At 38.5% G+C, this 14,795-nt stretch overlaps 1 protein-coding gene across 5 annotated transcripts in view; it reads right to left on the bottom strand.

Moving 5' to 3' along the window:
• The window catches only part of PRDM5 (PR/SET domain 5), an 83,678-nt gene that overhangs the window by 23,201 nt on the left and 45,682 nt on the right, over window positions 1-14,795 (bottom strand). For 3 of the 5 annotated variants that reach the window (XR_001862822.1, XR_001862823.1, XR_001862824.1), the window contains exon 15: window positions 5,712-5,816. Coding sequence is in view for 2 of the 5 variants with exons in the window: in XM_008635741.2 (XP_008633963.1) it covers window positions 861-1,025; window positions 5,712-5,816 (270 nt within the window). In the remaining 3 variants the exon portion in view is untranslated. Of the gene's footprint in view, window positions 1-431; window positions 1,026-5,711; window positions 5,817-14,795 lie in introns of those variants that run through there. The other 2 variants (XM_008635741.2, XM_017736937.1) reach the window with 1 other exon arrangement.

Genomic DNA, 14,795 nt, shown 5'->3' with positions numbered 1-14,795 from the left:
CAGCAGGAAGAAACACTGTGGGAATCAGCTATTCACCAGGAAATCACATACACGTAAACTCAACAACTCTAGCTGCAGCTCAAGCCACTCTGTTCAGATGTCTTTCCACTTGCCTTGCCAGCCACAGAGATGGGTATGAACACAGCACTTAAAACTAAATTGCTCAAAATTTTCGCTTCAGTCTTGTTTCATGTAACCAGAAGAAATAAATCCTCCCCAGTCTCATACAGGAATACTGAATGCTGATAGATTTCCACAGTTCTCTACCCACACGTTCTGGCATCTCAAGAACCAATTCAACTTAATGAGTTTCATACAGTAATGAGAAAGCTACAAATAAAATGAGACAAAATTGTGTTACAACAGAATGCAGAACTATGATATAAATAAAACAAGCCTGGATACAATCAGCAGTCAATTACAATGACAAATTCTGTGTGGTTTCAACTTAAATAATTTTAATGAAGCCTTGTAGATTAGATACAGAAATACAGTTGCAGACAGCCAAGAGTTCAGTTGCAAGTGTCCAGGATTTCCAGGCACTGCTACTGATATCTAAGTTTCTAAAAATGTAATTAACAAAGACAAGTTTGCTTAAAGCTTTTCTTTTAAATGAGGATACAATTTTTCTGAAGTTCTTGTATCTTCCAATTTTTATTTTCAAGCTGTTTTAAACTAGGTGAATGTCTTTGTTTTTTTTTTTTTCCTACTAGCATATTTTCAACAGAAGTGGGAAAAATAACACATGTAGGCATTACAGTTGTTTCTCCTGACTGTGCTTACTGGCCAGGTGGCAAGTCTGGAGTTTGTACATGTACAAATGCACCACTTTGGATCCACTCTTCTCACAGAGGCCGTATTTAGCTGTCAGTTTCTCCATGGACATTTTCCATGTGCACTTTGAGGTAGTCATTTCTTGTAAACTTCTTGTGGCAAAGCTGGCACTCTGCCATGGGGCGGTTGGGGTTGTGAGTCAGCTTGTGTCGGATCAGCATCTTCTTCAGGCTGAAGGACAGATCGCAAACCTGAGGCAGTGAGGACAAGACAAAGACAAACGAAGTATTGGAATTTTAAGCATGTATAGCACTCCTTATGCTACATCACTGAGGCCACAGCCACACATACCTGCAGTACTTAATAAATGAGCTGGTCTTTGGAAGAGTAACTCCTTCTATCAGAGAGCACCTGAGAGATTTTTACTCTGGCTGGTATCTTTTAATGTTGTACATTAGCAATGGTACCACAGGCACAAGGATGCTGTCCGTCTAAAAAAGACCCAATCTTCAAAACACCAACCCCTGGTAATGTTGTGTTGGTTTGTTCAGGTTTTTTTAAAGCTATGTTCTATCTGGGATGCAGCAAAAATTACGACAAAACATCACGAGCATCCATCAGTTCAAATGAACTATTTTCTTCCTGACCTCCAGAATGACACATGCAGCTTCCAAAAGAATGAGTTCCAATTGCTCAGTTACAAGGAGGGAGGAGTGAGAATAAAGAGGTTCTGAAAGAATGCAAGAATGCATGAATACATGCAAGAAAAGTTAATTATAAATATAAAGGAAACCTCATTGTTCCAGCCTTTCTCTGCCTGGCCAAGAAAATGGAAGACATCTGGCAAATGAAGGTGTAATTCCTTTGCTTTATTATCTGGTGTGCTGCTTTCCTTCCTCCACTGTACTCCAAGCAGTCCAGTTCATTCTTCCATTTGAATAAATGGACAGAGGCATGAGGGACTCTGCCATGCTAAAGCCATTGCTTTATAAAAATCCCTGTACTGAAGTTAAAATGAGAAACGTGAACGGTTAAGAACAAGCTCAGCAAAGAAAAGTTAGAATTAAAAGTTAAGGCAAGACACCAACTCAACAGAAACTGTGCAGTTTTATTGTCACGTTCACCTAGCACGCAAGGAAATACTGTAACACGAATTTCACAAGGAAATGAAGAAAGTAAGTAAAGGAAGCAGCTGCTGATTTTACAAATGAAATAGGCAAGAGTCATATAATTAAACAAGAATGAACATCCACAGCCTTGCACTCTTAAAATTCTATGTTCGTTCCAGACAGTATCTCTTTCACGCAGAAAAAAACTCAAGGAACCCAGGACAATCCCGCTTTAGAAAAACGAAGCTTTTAATTTGTATTGGCATCGAACTACTGCAAATGCTGAATGATGACTGATTCCTTTCGAAACCACGACAACAAGAGCTGACTATCCAAGGAGATCATCTTGACCTCCAGCATATGTACTTTATGCCAATTAAGGCAAAACCATATAACGACCATAAAATGGCAATGGCCAGAGGCAAGTTTTGTACCCAAAATAATTTCTCCCCACACTGTGTGTGCTGTTGCAATAGAACATTTTTAACTTTATGACATGATGTAATGCTGAGGACCTTCATACAGCAACTGCAGCTCTCCAGCTTTTCCCTCACTGAATAATCACCTCTTTGAGACCCAAGCAACAGCCCCCCTTTTGTTACTGACAGTGAACCTCAATTACAGCACCCATGGGTCAGCTCTTAGCACTGCTTTTGCCAAACACCAGTTTCTGTTTCTCCTCCACAGAGCACATAAAGGGAACCCATAACATTTATCTAATCACAGCCACATATCCCAGCGTGCTGGAAGTGTCACACACTTGTAAATACTCCATGTCTCTTGAGAGCCAGGAAGCCAGTCAGGGATATACACACATACAAGATGCGTGTGTGTTCTGTGTATCTTACACACACCTCTTCGCTTTCCCAAAATAAACAGCTTATAACACAGCCTCAAAGTACACTTTTTCGTTTATACTGCTCATTAACTAATAGAATGTGTCCTTCTGTTCCTCCAAGGCTCTAGCATGTGGTGCTACCTTCCTTCTTCAAAAAGAACATGGAACACACAGGATTATTCAAGATATGGCACATCCTGAGCAGTGCTTACGCAGAAAAGTTTTGGGTATTTCTTTTCAAGAGTTTGCTTCGTTTATCAATTTTGTAAGCAAGACTGGTATTTTATAGATTTACAACCACTCTTGCTGATGTGCACTTGCACTCTAATCAATCTCTGCAAAATGATCAAAGTTTTGGTCAAGTAGGGAGGATGGAAAAGACTGACATTTGAAAGTAAGTGTAAGGTCAACTAGAGGCAGAGTGGAAGGAAATACTGTACTGGAAAGAAACCAGGACAGGCAGTACTTGACCTTTCTGGCCCTCAAAAATAATCTATTGTCTCTGAGAAACTGAAGTTCAATTGGCCTTCCAGTAAAAAACAGGCCAGTCTGGAGAGGACAGATAGATATCTAATTTACTATGAAAAACTGCATTTCTATTTCCACATTTCAGTTATTTTCACTTTCCTAGATGACATGTACTAGAATTGCCATCTTAAAACAGTAATATTCAATTTCCACTATTATCCATGGGATGTGAGAGCTTTGAGACATTAAGGTCTGAAAATGCTTTTTCTGACTGATAAGACACAAGAATAGACACAAAAATAAACTGTAGCACCTTCCTCAAACAGAGTACAAGGATTAGTTTCACATATAACTCAATCCTGCACTGTAATGACTGTTCCATGTGTCTGAGAGAGAGGAGAGTGAGACAGGAAGAGAAGACATGACTTTTATTTCTGATTCTGGAAAAAAAAAAAATCTATTTAAAGCAAAAATACAGACTAAAAGAATTGGTATGTGGTATTCCAGAGATAAGAACTTCTGGAAGTTGTTGCCATAAATTATCACTCAAGTCATTATAAGAAAAACAATGTGAACACCTACAGCTATCTTGAGCAGAATAAAAAATTGTAGGTGAAAATATTTGAGTGTAGAAAGGAAATTTCCTATCGGGTAGCCCACAATAAACATCCCCCATAGGGACATTTTTCTGTAATTGTCCACTACTGGTATTCCTGTAACTTCTGCTAAAACATCTGGAATCATGCAATGTGCAAGAGAGCTCTGGAGGAATGGTCTGCTTCAGGTGACATTTACTGTGTCCCCAGCATGCACAGAACAGGAGCCCAGGTGAAATAAGGAGTAACAATTGAAAATGTCAATTTTAACTCTCTCCAAGTGTTCATTAAGCAACAGAGCACAGTGGGCACCTGGCTGACTGAGGAGTGCAGGAATGAACAGTGGAGGTGACTGCTCTTATGTCCAAACCCCAAAAGGTCAGCAGTCTCTGCAGTGTGCAGCCAGCAGAAGGCTCCTTCTGAAGAGTAATTTTGGTGAAGCAAGGCAGAAACTTGAAGTACAAAAAAATATCTCCAGTAACCGAAGGCAACCAAAAATTCTCAGAGAAGGACTAGGACTAGGCACAGACTATAGCTGTTGCTAGAAATGCTATGGGTTGGGAAAGTACAGCTCTATTTAGTTCATGAGGAAAACTGAAGGAAAAGCTGAAACAGGGAAGTATGTTTTCATACAGCTCCTATTTTTAATTAAAGCAAGGAAAAAGGATAAAATAGAACCACCATACCAAGTCAGTCTGCAAAGCACACTGTGAATCCAAGACCAGTGAATCTTGGATCCACAGTGTGGGAAAAACTGCATTTACCCTGCAAGCTAGCCAAGAGCTGATAAACAGTATAGCGATCTGAAAGCTGAAAAAGTTATTGACAATGATTTGGAGTTAGAGAAATCCTCAAGGTACTATCCAGAGCCAGGCTGAAATTATCCCAAAAGAATACAGCAAATCTCCTAACTTGTAGACATCAGCAAAATATCTTAGCTGAACTTTTTCGTGAAATTAATATATTTTATTCTCAATGAAATGACATCAGATCATTCATTAAAAACCAGAACAGTTAACAGACCCTTGAAACTTTCCTGCCAAGCTGTTATTCTAATTTTACATCTAAGTATATGAAGTTCTGAGCGAATTTACAGCTGCTCAGACTGAGCTATCTAGGATATAACTGAGAGCTGGCAGTCTCCTTGTGACTGCCTCATGAAGAGTCAGTATCACAAAACAAAACACCTACATTAATTCTACACCCACTCTGATGCTTTTCTCTAAATCCTTGAGCAGCAATTTTGGCATTTGATAGTTCTGAAAGACATTATTCCCCAACAGTTTCTACACATTCAGCCTTCCCACCTACCTCCCAGAAGCTGAGAGATGGTGTATACAAGGGGGGCAGGCTGCATAAAAGGTACCCGACAGTGATCTATGAACTGTCACAGGATACACTGCATTTCAGTGCTGCGAGCGTGCACAGCATCCCAGATTTCCTCACTGAACAACAAAAAGAGGCTGTGAGCAGATGTTGAAAATATCAGACCAGATTTCACGAGAAACAGGCAATTCTGAATTCATATTCATGTCATTCAACATCAGAAGCATTCAGATTCCATGTAATAAATGAAATCCTTTTTCCTACACAAGCTAATCTCCAACTATTAACCTGTCATACAATTCATACAGGAACCCAACCAGCACGAATTTGTAAATGGTAACATCCAAATTGCATTACTAATGGTGAAAATAACTCTCATGGGATCCAAAACCATAAAATGAAGGGGTGTGCAAGGCTCTTGGCAAGCAAAGAGGGTACATAAAACTCCCTGAATGGCCTTTCATTCCTTGGGCAATTCAAGCCCATGTGAAGTGTAACTACGCCACAACCAATAGGTGCAAGGCCACAATATCCCTGCAATTAAATCCTGCTGCTGCACTGAGGCTGAGAAGACAAAGGGAAAGGAGGAGAGGAACTCACATCACACTGGAAGGGCTTCTCCCCGGTGTGGGTCCTCATGTGCTCGTCCAGGCCTCGCTTCTGACTGAAAGCCTTGTTACACTCCGAGCACTGGTACGGTTTTTCCTGCATAGAATGACAACATCGAGTGAAAGTGAGTCAACACAGAGCCCAGGTCATTAAAGGAGTGGAATTCCATGCTGGATGGTGCAAGTTTTATATTCTCTCCAAGGGATTAGAGTCAGTGAAAACAACAGAAAACAACTTTCAAATGATTAAGTGAAAGCTGGGAAAGCTGCGGCCTGACAGTTTCCACTTCAGCACCCACTTATGAATTAATTATCTGTCCCAGTCTTTCAAACCCGGCCATTTGGGGAGTCTGCTTTTTGTCACGTGAAAGGTACAGAAACATAAAATTCCAATGTACTTTCCTTTATCCTCCACAAATGCTTAAAGCATACAGACAAGTAAGATTATCCACAAAAACTTCAGGTTTGTTTGGAGGTTTCCAAGCAGGGGAAGAGGTGAGGGGACGAAGAGGAGGTACAAGGAAAGCTAGTGATAGCAGGAGAACTTATTTTGAAAAGTGGTGACAGAAGGTTAATCACATATTCATTGCAGAATCTCAAAAGAAGTGCAGATGGCAACCAAGCCATCTGTATTTTTATTAGAACTTTTTGTTAGCAGCTACTGTAACATGTGATGTTAAAAAGTTGCAATTTCACTGACCTCAAACAAATAATTACAGATACGTAAGAAAACCCACTTATGTAAAGACCTTTTCTTTGAAGTTCTTCCTTCATATACAAATTTATATAGGTGTAATTCCTTCTTGATTCCACTAAAGTTACAAAAAAACTGTATAGAAATCAACAATTAATAAATCAATTAAATGTAAGAATTAGCATTATGGCACTGCACATGGCCTCATTAAAATTTTCATGTCCTAGAGGCACCCTTATTTTTGAATCAACTATAGTTCTTTCACTCTCCTTCTACTTTTTTCTGTGGTCTCTAATTCTGTACTGCTTAAGTTCTGAAGAAGGGTATTTCAAGAAAAGTAAACACTTTTTACTAAATTAAATTGAGAGCAATGACTATAAATCAGTAGGCAAAAAAAAAAAGATCTATGAATTAACAAATAATAGGCAGTAATCAAGTTCTTCTGGGAGATGATGTGGGATCCAAGGGTAAGTGAGATGGAACAACTCAGGCATCAAAGCAACAAAGAGAATAGGCTCTGGTTATTGAATTCCTACTCTCAATCTGTGGGAAGCATCAGGTCTCCATATATTGCTGAATCCTGCCAGGGCTCACCAGCATTAACCATACACCTAACACAGTGCACCATCAATTAGTGCCTGGGTATGTCCCAGTTTCTCTCTTTAGGGCAGCTCTTTGCAGGTCCAGACACTTCAGCAGGGGTGAAAACAGGGTTGTTTCATTTCAGAGTCTCCTCCAATCAAGTTTCCTAGAAAAAGCAATGTTATTTCCATGATTCTTCAGTAGACAGGAAAACATAACAAATTACCTAAAAAAGAGCTGAACCAATCTGTGAAAAAAAAATTATCATCATCTAGACCAAAAAGTTCATGTCAAAGGGAGCTTTGCTGCCCTGACTAAAGACTTTGTGGAGTAGGGTCAGCATTTTTAAGGCAAATGTATGAATAAGCCATACGAAAAGCAGGTTTCTGCAACAAGCCCTTAATTGATTTTGCATTGTGGTTAACACAAACCACATTTCTGCGAGTTGTCCAAAAGCAGCCTTTTTGTGTGGAGGTTGTTCCCCAGAAAGTGCAAAGTGAAGTATACGATGTGCACATCTTAAACACCTATGAAAGCATTCACTACTGCAAACTGCACCAGGTGTACTCGCTCCCTTTTGATTATCTTGGTCTTTGGCTATCTGAAGAATTGACTTGATAATGACCAGGTGAATCATTTCAGTGCTAAATGGATTTCAGGATTCCAGTTTGGACAAAGAACCATTTTAAACTCTAGGAAGCTGGAGTCACAAACCTGGGCTGCATTATCTTCCCACAGGTTATGTTTGGCTATTTGTATTATTCTCTGTGGCAAAAAAGGGTGTATCTAACATCCCCTTGGCATTTGTATTGAAATTCACATATGTAGTGCATGAAACACATCCAAAGCTGTCTTTGATCTAATTTTAGATCCCTTCATCTGTATATTCCAGTGACTTCAGCAGACACGGCTCTGATTCACACCAGCCTCCTCTCCCGTGAGTGAAGCTGCCCTCCATTCACATCTGTGTCTGTTTCAGGAAAATCAGTAGTGCTGTACAGAGCAAAACTTGGCCCTCGATTTATCTCCAGAGAAAAAGACTTTTTTTTGTTGTTGGTTTTGAAGAAGACATCATCCTCACAGACCAGTTTCTTCAAAACAAAACATTCTGTGCTTTTCCTTTTCTCTCTCCTCCTTCTCCCCCTCATGTCAAATTTCCATTGCACAATGCTTGGAGAAAGCAACACTTGTAACATGGAAAATATGATGTTTGCTTGGCACAACCATCACTGCTTTAAATGTGAGCAGAGAAAAAAAAAAGACAAAAAACCATGGCAACAGGTCTGAAAAAGTTAATGCCACCACAAAAGGACAAAAGGGGCCAACACCGAGATGAGAAAAAAGCTGGACAGATGTAAAACATCAAGCAAAGAGAAAAACCTGCTAACTGTCAACAAAACAGGAGCTCACTAGGAAGATCAAGTCTGACTTCAGAGGAGTTAGCAAGTGCTGGTACTATAAATCTGCCCTCTGTTGAAGAAGCATCTGCCAGGCCATGGGCTATGGTGGCAGCCAAGCTGAAGGATTACATGTGTTTTCTTTTATTGATGATCTAAATGACGAAGGGAGCAGGGAGAGTGAGAGGGACAGGATGTGGCTGATACTGCAGTGATTTAATATCATAGTTTTAAGCATGCCAGGTATGAACAGAAATATGCAGATCAGGATTTACAACCTTCCTGCCTCTGAACAAGGAAAGGCGAAGCAGAGCCCAATGGTACTCTGGAAGGTGTAAGCCTGGCACGCTAACTCAAATGCTCCCATCTCTGATGGGTTTCACCATTAAAACTGAGAGAAATTCAAGATGTCAACAACTATGTCATATAAAGAAGTGCCTGCAGTGCACACTCCTGTGTCTGAGGACAGCTGAACCACAAATCACACCTTGGATTCTAAGCAAGTTGTGCTTTGCATTAGGAAGACCTCACTCAGAACATGACAAATCTCAAGGCCATTTGATGGCACCTTCAACAGCTCGACAGAAAGTGTGCACAGAGTGTCCTGCAAGCACAGCAGATGGAAATACTTAAATGCAGAATATTTGAACTGCAAGCTGCTGCTGCAGTTGACTGTACGTCCCTTAAGAAATATGAATACATTCTTGTACACTAACTTAGCACTTGTACACGTGGTTGTTTCTGTAAACCTGGTAACATGGGTTACACAGGTGAAACGTCAATGACTTTGGTAGGAGTGTCTCCAACTTGCTTTCTAAATCTGAATTTAGAATTATTACATGAGCTCCACGGTTACAGCAAGACAAACATAATTTAAACACTATTATTACCAAATAAATCATAGCTCAAGATTAAAATAGGAGTTAAGAACACAACAATCAACTTGATGGATCTGTATTTTCAACATGCTGAAAACTGAACTTTGAGAGAAGTTCAGAGAAAAAAGGAAAAGTTTGACGTGTCGTATTACTTGTAAACATTTACACTTGTGACATGAACGTGACAATTGACAGACATGAATAATGGTGATGTAACAGGACACAAAAGAATTTTTTTTTTAAGTATTCTTTCTTTTTATTGTTCTAAAATAAAGCTTTCCTTTAGGAGTAGCTTCACATAATGCCTACTCGTGAGATATAGATACAGTAACACTATCTGCTTTCAAACTGCTTTTTATGAGGCAATTTTGGAAATATCAGTATTACTCTTAATAAATATCATTTGCTGCTACACATACTTGCATTATCGCCTGAACAGAGGGTTAACAAAAACACTGTTTTGAAAAAAAAAAAAAAAAATCAGGAAAATGGAAAAATGTGGCCTCAAATGAACAAACGTGACCAGCCAGATAACATTAAAATATACCAGTCGTGTTTGCACCTACCAGGAGCTCATTACTCTCAAAGAGAAATCTGGAAATCCTACAGCTTTGCCAACCTGAAAATGCAGGAAATCTGCTTACACTTAAAACCACAGATAGCCCAAGTTAATGGAGTCCGGTTTTGTATCTAAGTGTGAAAAACGTGCAAGAACTAACAAGATGCTCTCTTAGTAACTGGAAAGTTTCTGCAAGTTACAGCAAGTGGCTGACCCAGAGACAGAGGTTTACTTAAATTACTAACATAACATTGACACAGGCAGACAAAGGGTGATGAGAATTTACAACTCTATAGAAGTGGTAGGGATTTGAAACTTATAATATTAAACCTCAATTAAAAATCACTTTACAAGTACATGCTTCCTCTGTTGAAAAGCAAAATCCTTTCAGGCCAAGAAACCTTCCTGTTAAAACAACTGTGAAATAATTTTGGCAGATTTAAACAAAAATGTGACTTTTATTAGAAATGGCTAATGTTTTTGTTAGAACAGATCTCAATTAATTCAGTTTTAGGAGTATTAAAAAAATAATCTTTTTTTGCAATAAAATTTGTAATTAAAACAAAAGCATGCATCTTCCTCTGAAATGCCTGCCAGGGAAAAAAAGTGCATTTCTTAAAAAAGATATAGCATATGCAATTAGCTGGGCTTTACCATATCATTAACTTCCCATTTTCTATGGTACTCCTGCCTATTTGCTACCCATAATCTGAAAAGTTCTTATTTCTTTGTGGTTTTTTTCAGCTGCTGAGGTAATTTCTGCCCCTAAAATTTAATGAAGGAGGGTTTATTTAATCAGCCATGATGAAAATTCAGTGGATGTTCACCTGCTCCTGGAAAAAAAATAGTATTGATATAGAAAAAGTACATTTTCACTCCACGAGGAAGGGATGATCATCAGTCAATATTATGTAAAAAAAGTATGAAAATATAGCTGCAGTGGGATTCAAACCTTCCACATTCTGAATGCAAACACAGATTCCAGAGGCAAGGAAACCACAGCCCTGGCAAAGTCATCATCCTCAGGCAGATGTTTGGGAACTCACTCCTATCTCACCAATAGGGAAATATAGACAAAATCCAATATGGAAAAACCCCTCCAAATTCAATCAACACATCATATTATTTCATTACTCACTGTCATGTGCACAGAAGTCTATATTTAGTACAAAAAAGTAATTTTTTTTTTTTTGACAACAGCATTCTATGGTGCTTCTAGAACACATGACCCTTGCTCAAACTTTAAAGCCCTAATATTTCCTGGGAAACACAGGAGAAGTGAAATTATGTCAATATTGTCATTGCATTATTTCTCATTTACTATTATTTTAATATTCTTTTGGGTTAAAAAAGAAGGTGCACTATAAAGTTATAAATGAGCGCCTTGGAAACCCTGTTTAACTCAGGACCTCTTTTTGTACTGTCCTAGCAATGAGCTCAAACACTGATCCTCTACAAGAGACTGCCTCACTTCTATACTTACCATGATTTATCCCTATTCCCACAAAAGTCATAAATAAAAATCGAAATTAACTCAAGGTTGGTTAATTCCCGCACACACTGTGGTTTTAAATGTATTTAAATAATACTGTGTTTTAAAATAGTAGGCATTTATGCATGAAACAAAAATGATACACTGAAATTTCTCTACTTTTTAAATTACCTCAGAAATGTACCATTTGAGCCCAGGCTGGCAGCTCCCACCCACTGGAAATCAGATTTTTAAACAAGCTATAAAAATTAAATATACCTGCTATATGTAAATATGAAAGATTTAAATCAAGTGCTGAAAAGCCTTTTTCAAATAGCTTTGACTCTTTCTGTTTTCCATCACTGAAATCAACTGTAATAAAATCACCATTCTCAGAAGTAATGAAAACATCAATTTAACGTGACAATAACTCTGGGCACCTATCAATGGCCGTATTTTCAAACATTACCAATTCTATTGCTGTAACATAAAATAATTTTTCCACATGTTTAAGTTCAAATGATGGAATGTTAAGTCAGGCACTGAATAAAGCCTTAGGAAGGAGCTGATGTTTCCTGCAGTGTGAGGGTTGGAAGTGTGCATGTCTTCCCCCTCAAAGCTGATAGGGTCTGTAAATTCATTTCATCAACAACTTCAATGAGTTCCTCATTTATGTTTTCCTAGGCTGTTATATTTCTCCGTAAGGGGAAAAAAAAAAAAAACCCAAACCCATCAAACCATAAACCAAACACATTTACTTTCATAGAAACAAATCAGTACTCAGGTGACATTTTAATGTCAGGTGGGTGGTGTTTTCTCCCCCTGCCCTGGCCAGCAGGGGTTTGGCCTTACCTTCTCTGTTTACTCCAGAACTGGAGCTGACACCTGTGGCCACCCAGGCTGTGCTCACTTTAGCAGCTGCCAGACCTTAATCAACTTTCTACAATGATTTTTCCAGCAGCCTTCCCTGATCCCCAGCATCAGATTTGGCATTTAAGCTCACTGGTAAAATACATGGAGATTTAATCTCTCCTGTCTTGGTGAATGTCACAGTATTACTTTTAAGCTACTTCACAAACTTTCTGGCCAAAAGACCAGATTCTTTTTTTCAAGATATTTATGAGAATAGCCCTTGCATGATTGTGTTTATTTCCACATTGCTAGGCTCAGCTGATACAAAAATACCTTCAGGATTTATACATCTCACTATTCAGTCCTTGAATAATGACTTTGCATGCAAGAATAAATTTCAAACAAAACATATGTGTAGGAAAGGGTAAAAAAAGGAAGAGCCAACAACCCTACACTGTTTTGAAAAGTCAGAAGATGGGATAACCGAAAAGAGAAATTTCAAGAGTGACTTCCGGGCTTTTCTTGTTCTTAGAACTGACAAAAGGACCCAGACCTTTGGCAAACAGTACCTTTTTTATTTCCTAATCTTTCGTTTTGTCTTTGTTTACATAGCCTAGGAGCACAGAACACCTTCTAGTGCATTAGTACTGCGCTCAGGGGTTTCAAACTCTTTCTGCACAGGTTTCTTTCCTCGCTGGAGAAGTCCTTACACTGTGCAGTTAGAACACATCTCCTTCAGAGTCAGGATTCAGATCATGAGCACTCACTTCAAAAAGACTCATCTGAACAGCTCAGCAGCTATTTCCTCTGTTGAAAGGGGTTTTGTTTGGTTCCTGTACCCTGCATTACTGACAAGCATCAACCTACTACTGAGATTAACTAAAACTTCACATTCTTGCCAAGCACACAAGGGTTCTTGTAAATAATGGTGTCTTCCCCATTTACCTCTCAGTATCACCTGCTCCCTCCTCCCCCCTGTCCAATTCCCTTCACCACTCTGTTCTTGCACTTACATTTGAATCACATCAACTAAAATACATATTTATACCCCTGTACCTGCACTAATATTTACTCACCTGAACAATAAAATACAGCTTATTATCATACAGTACTGCATGGACAATGTTCAGAACAGACCCAGAATAATTCCTCCTTCAGGCTTGAAAATCCATGGAAATCGGTAATACACTTTCTCTTCTACCGTTTTTATTAATAATTCTAGCCCATTTTTTTCCTGCTCCTACTAAGACCTCCTTTGATTTTTTTAGTTATCCAGTTCGACTGTAATATTAAGTAAGGTGAACTGTGAGGAAGAGGGAAAGTTGGGACATACAAGATCATAGCAACAGGCTTCAATTTTAAAATTACTGGTAATGTAAATGTTACCAGTGCTGATTCTTGTTGTCTCAAAGTAAAATAACATTTACATGGAGATAAATGAACATGGAATGCCATTCATATATGAATGTGCCTCACTGTCAAGTTTTGGAATAGGAGCAGCATGACCACAAAAAGAACCAAAACCTAATCAAGTCTAAAAACCATGTTTTGGCTGCATATTTTAATCCTATAGCTGTGGGAATGACCAGCGGTCTGTGAAGCACCTTCACACACAAAAATAAAAAAATCTGAAATGTGACCTTTCAGATATAGATGACCAAGAAATCTCAAGTATATGGAGACACTTACATCGCATTTGGTGTGAACTGAGTTCTTTGTACCTCTAAGGGTGATACTTGACCTACACAGTACAGCACAGCATTTCCTGAGACATTTTAAACCAAATTTTATTATGTTCTTAGTGCAACACAAGGCCTGTCTAATTACAGCATCTACATATATTAAAAAGAAATGCACTCCTTAAAATTTATTTTCTTAACTCCTCCCTTTCCTATTAGCTAAAAAATGCTTTGAAGAAAGACACTTTACACTTGGTGTAAATCACTGTAGACTCTAAAAGCCTGCTATTATTATTTTTTACTCTATTTTTCTCCTATGGAGGCTGGGGGTTTGTTGTTTTTACTCAAACTGTATGAAAAACCAGGAAAAAAAATTAAATTTGGCACTGTTTCAGAGCTTGTTTACCCCTCACAGCTATGCAGAACTTAGATGGGTCATGAAATTTCTCCTAGAGGGGACAGTAACAACAGAAAAGAATTTATAGCACTTCTTAAAGTGATTTAACAGCTGGAGAAAAAGGAGAAACAACTAACAACATGGGACTAGCCTGTTCCCAATGAACTACCAAGAAGCATTGCACAAACTACTGATTACTTGGATAGTTTGGGGTACAAAAGCTAAAACTTCATCTAGGACCTCATAGTTAATATGCTGAAGACCCACACAGAACAGCAGAAATTTAAACAAACAGTTTTTCTTTTTATTTTTACTTATTCAGAAAGCAATTCTGTGTGCCCATTTGCATATGGAGACTACTAAGTTAAATGCCACTCTTCCTATTTCCCAATAGATGCAGAACTTTCTTGGTTTGGCCTCAAGGCTGCACTGATCTCTGTGAGCTGTAACAGCTCCCAGTTAAATAAAAGTTATATAAAGTAATTTTGCATCTTAAGAATTGTCATCAGTTAGTAAAGCAGAGCCTCTAGAAAAGCTCAGAGTGACTGGATTTTACAGGCACAGTAT

This window comes from Corvus brachyrhynchos, unplaced genomic scaffold (assembly GCF_000691975.1).
Source record: "Corvus brachyrhynchos isolate BGI_N302 unplaced genomic scaffold, ASM69197v1 scaffold105, whole genome shotgun sequence".
Lineage (NCBI taxonomy): Eukaryota > Metazoa > Chordata > Aves > Passeriformes > Corvidae > Corvus > Corvus brachyrhynchos.
Note: the sequence above shows the minus strand (reverse complement) of the source record. Positions and strands in the feature narration are given on the sequence as shown.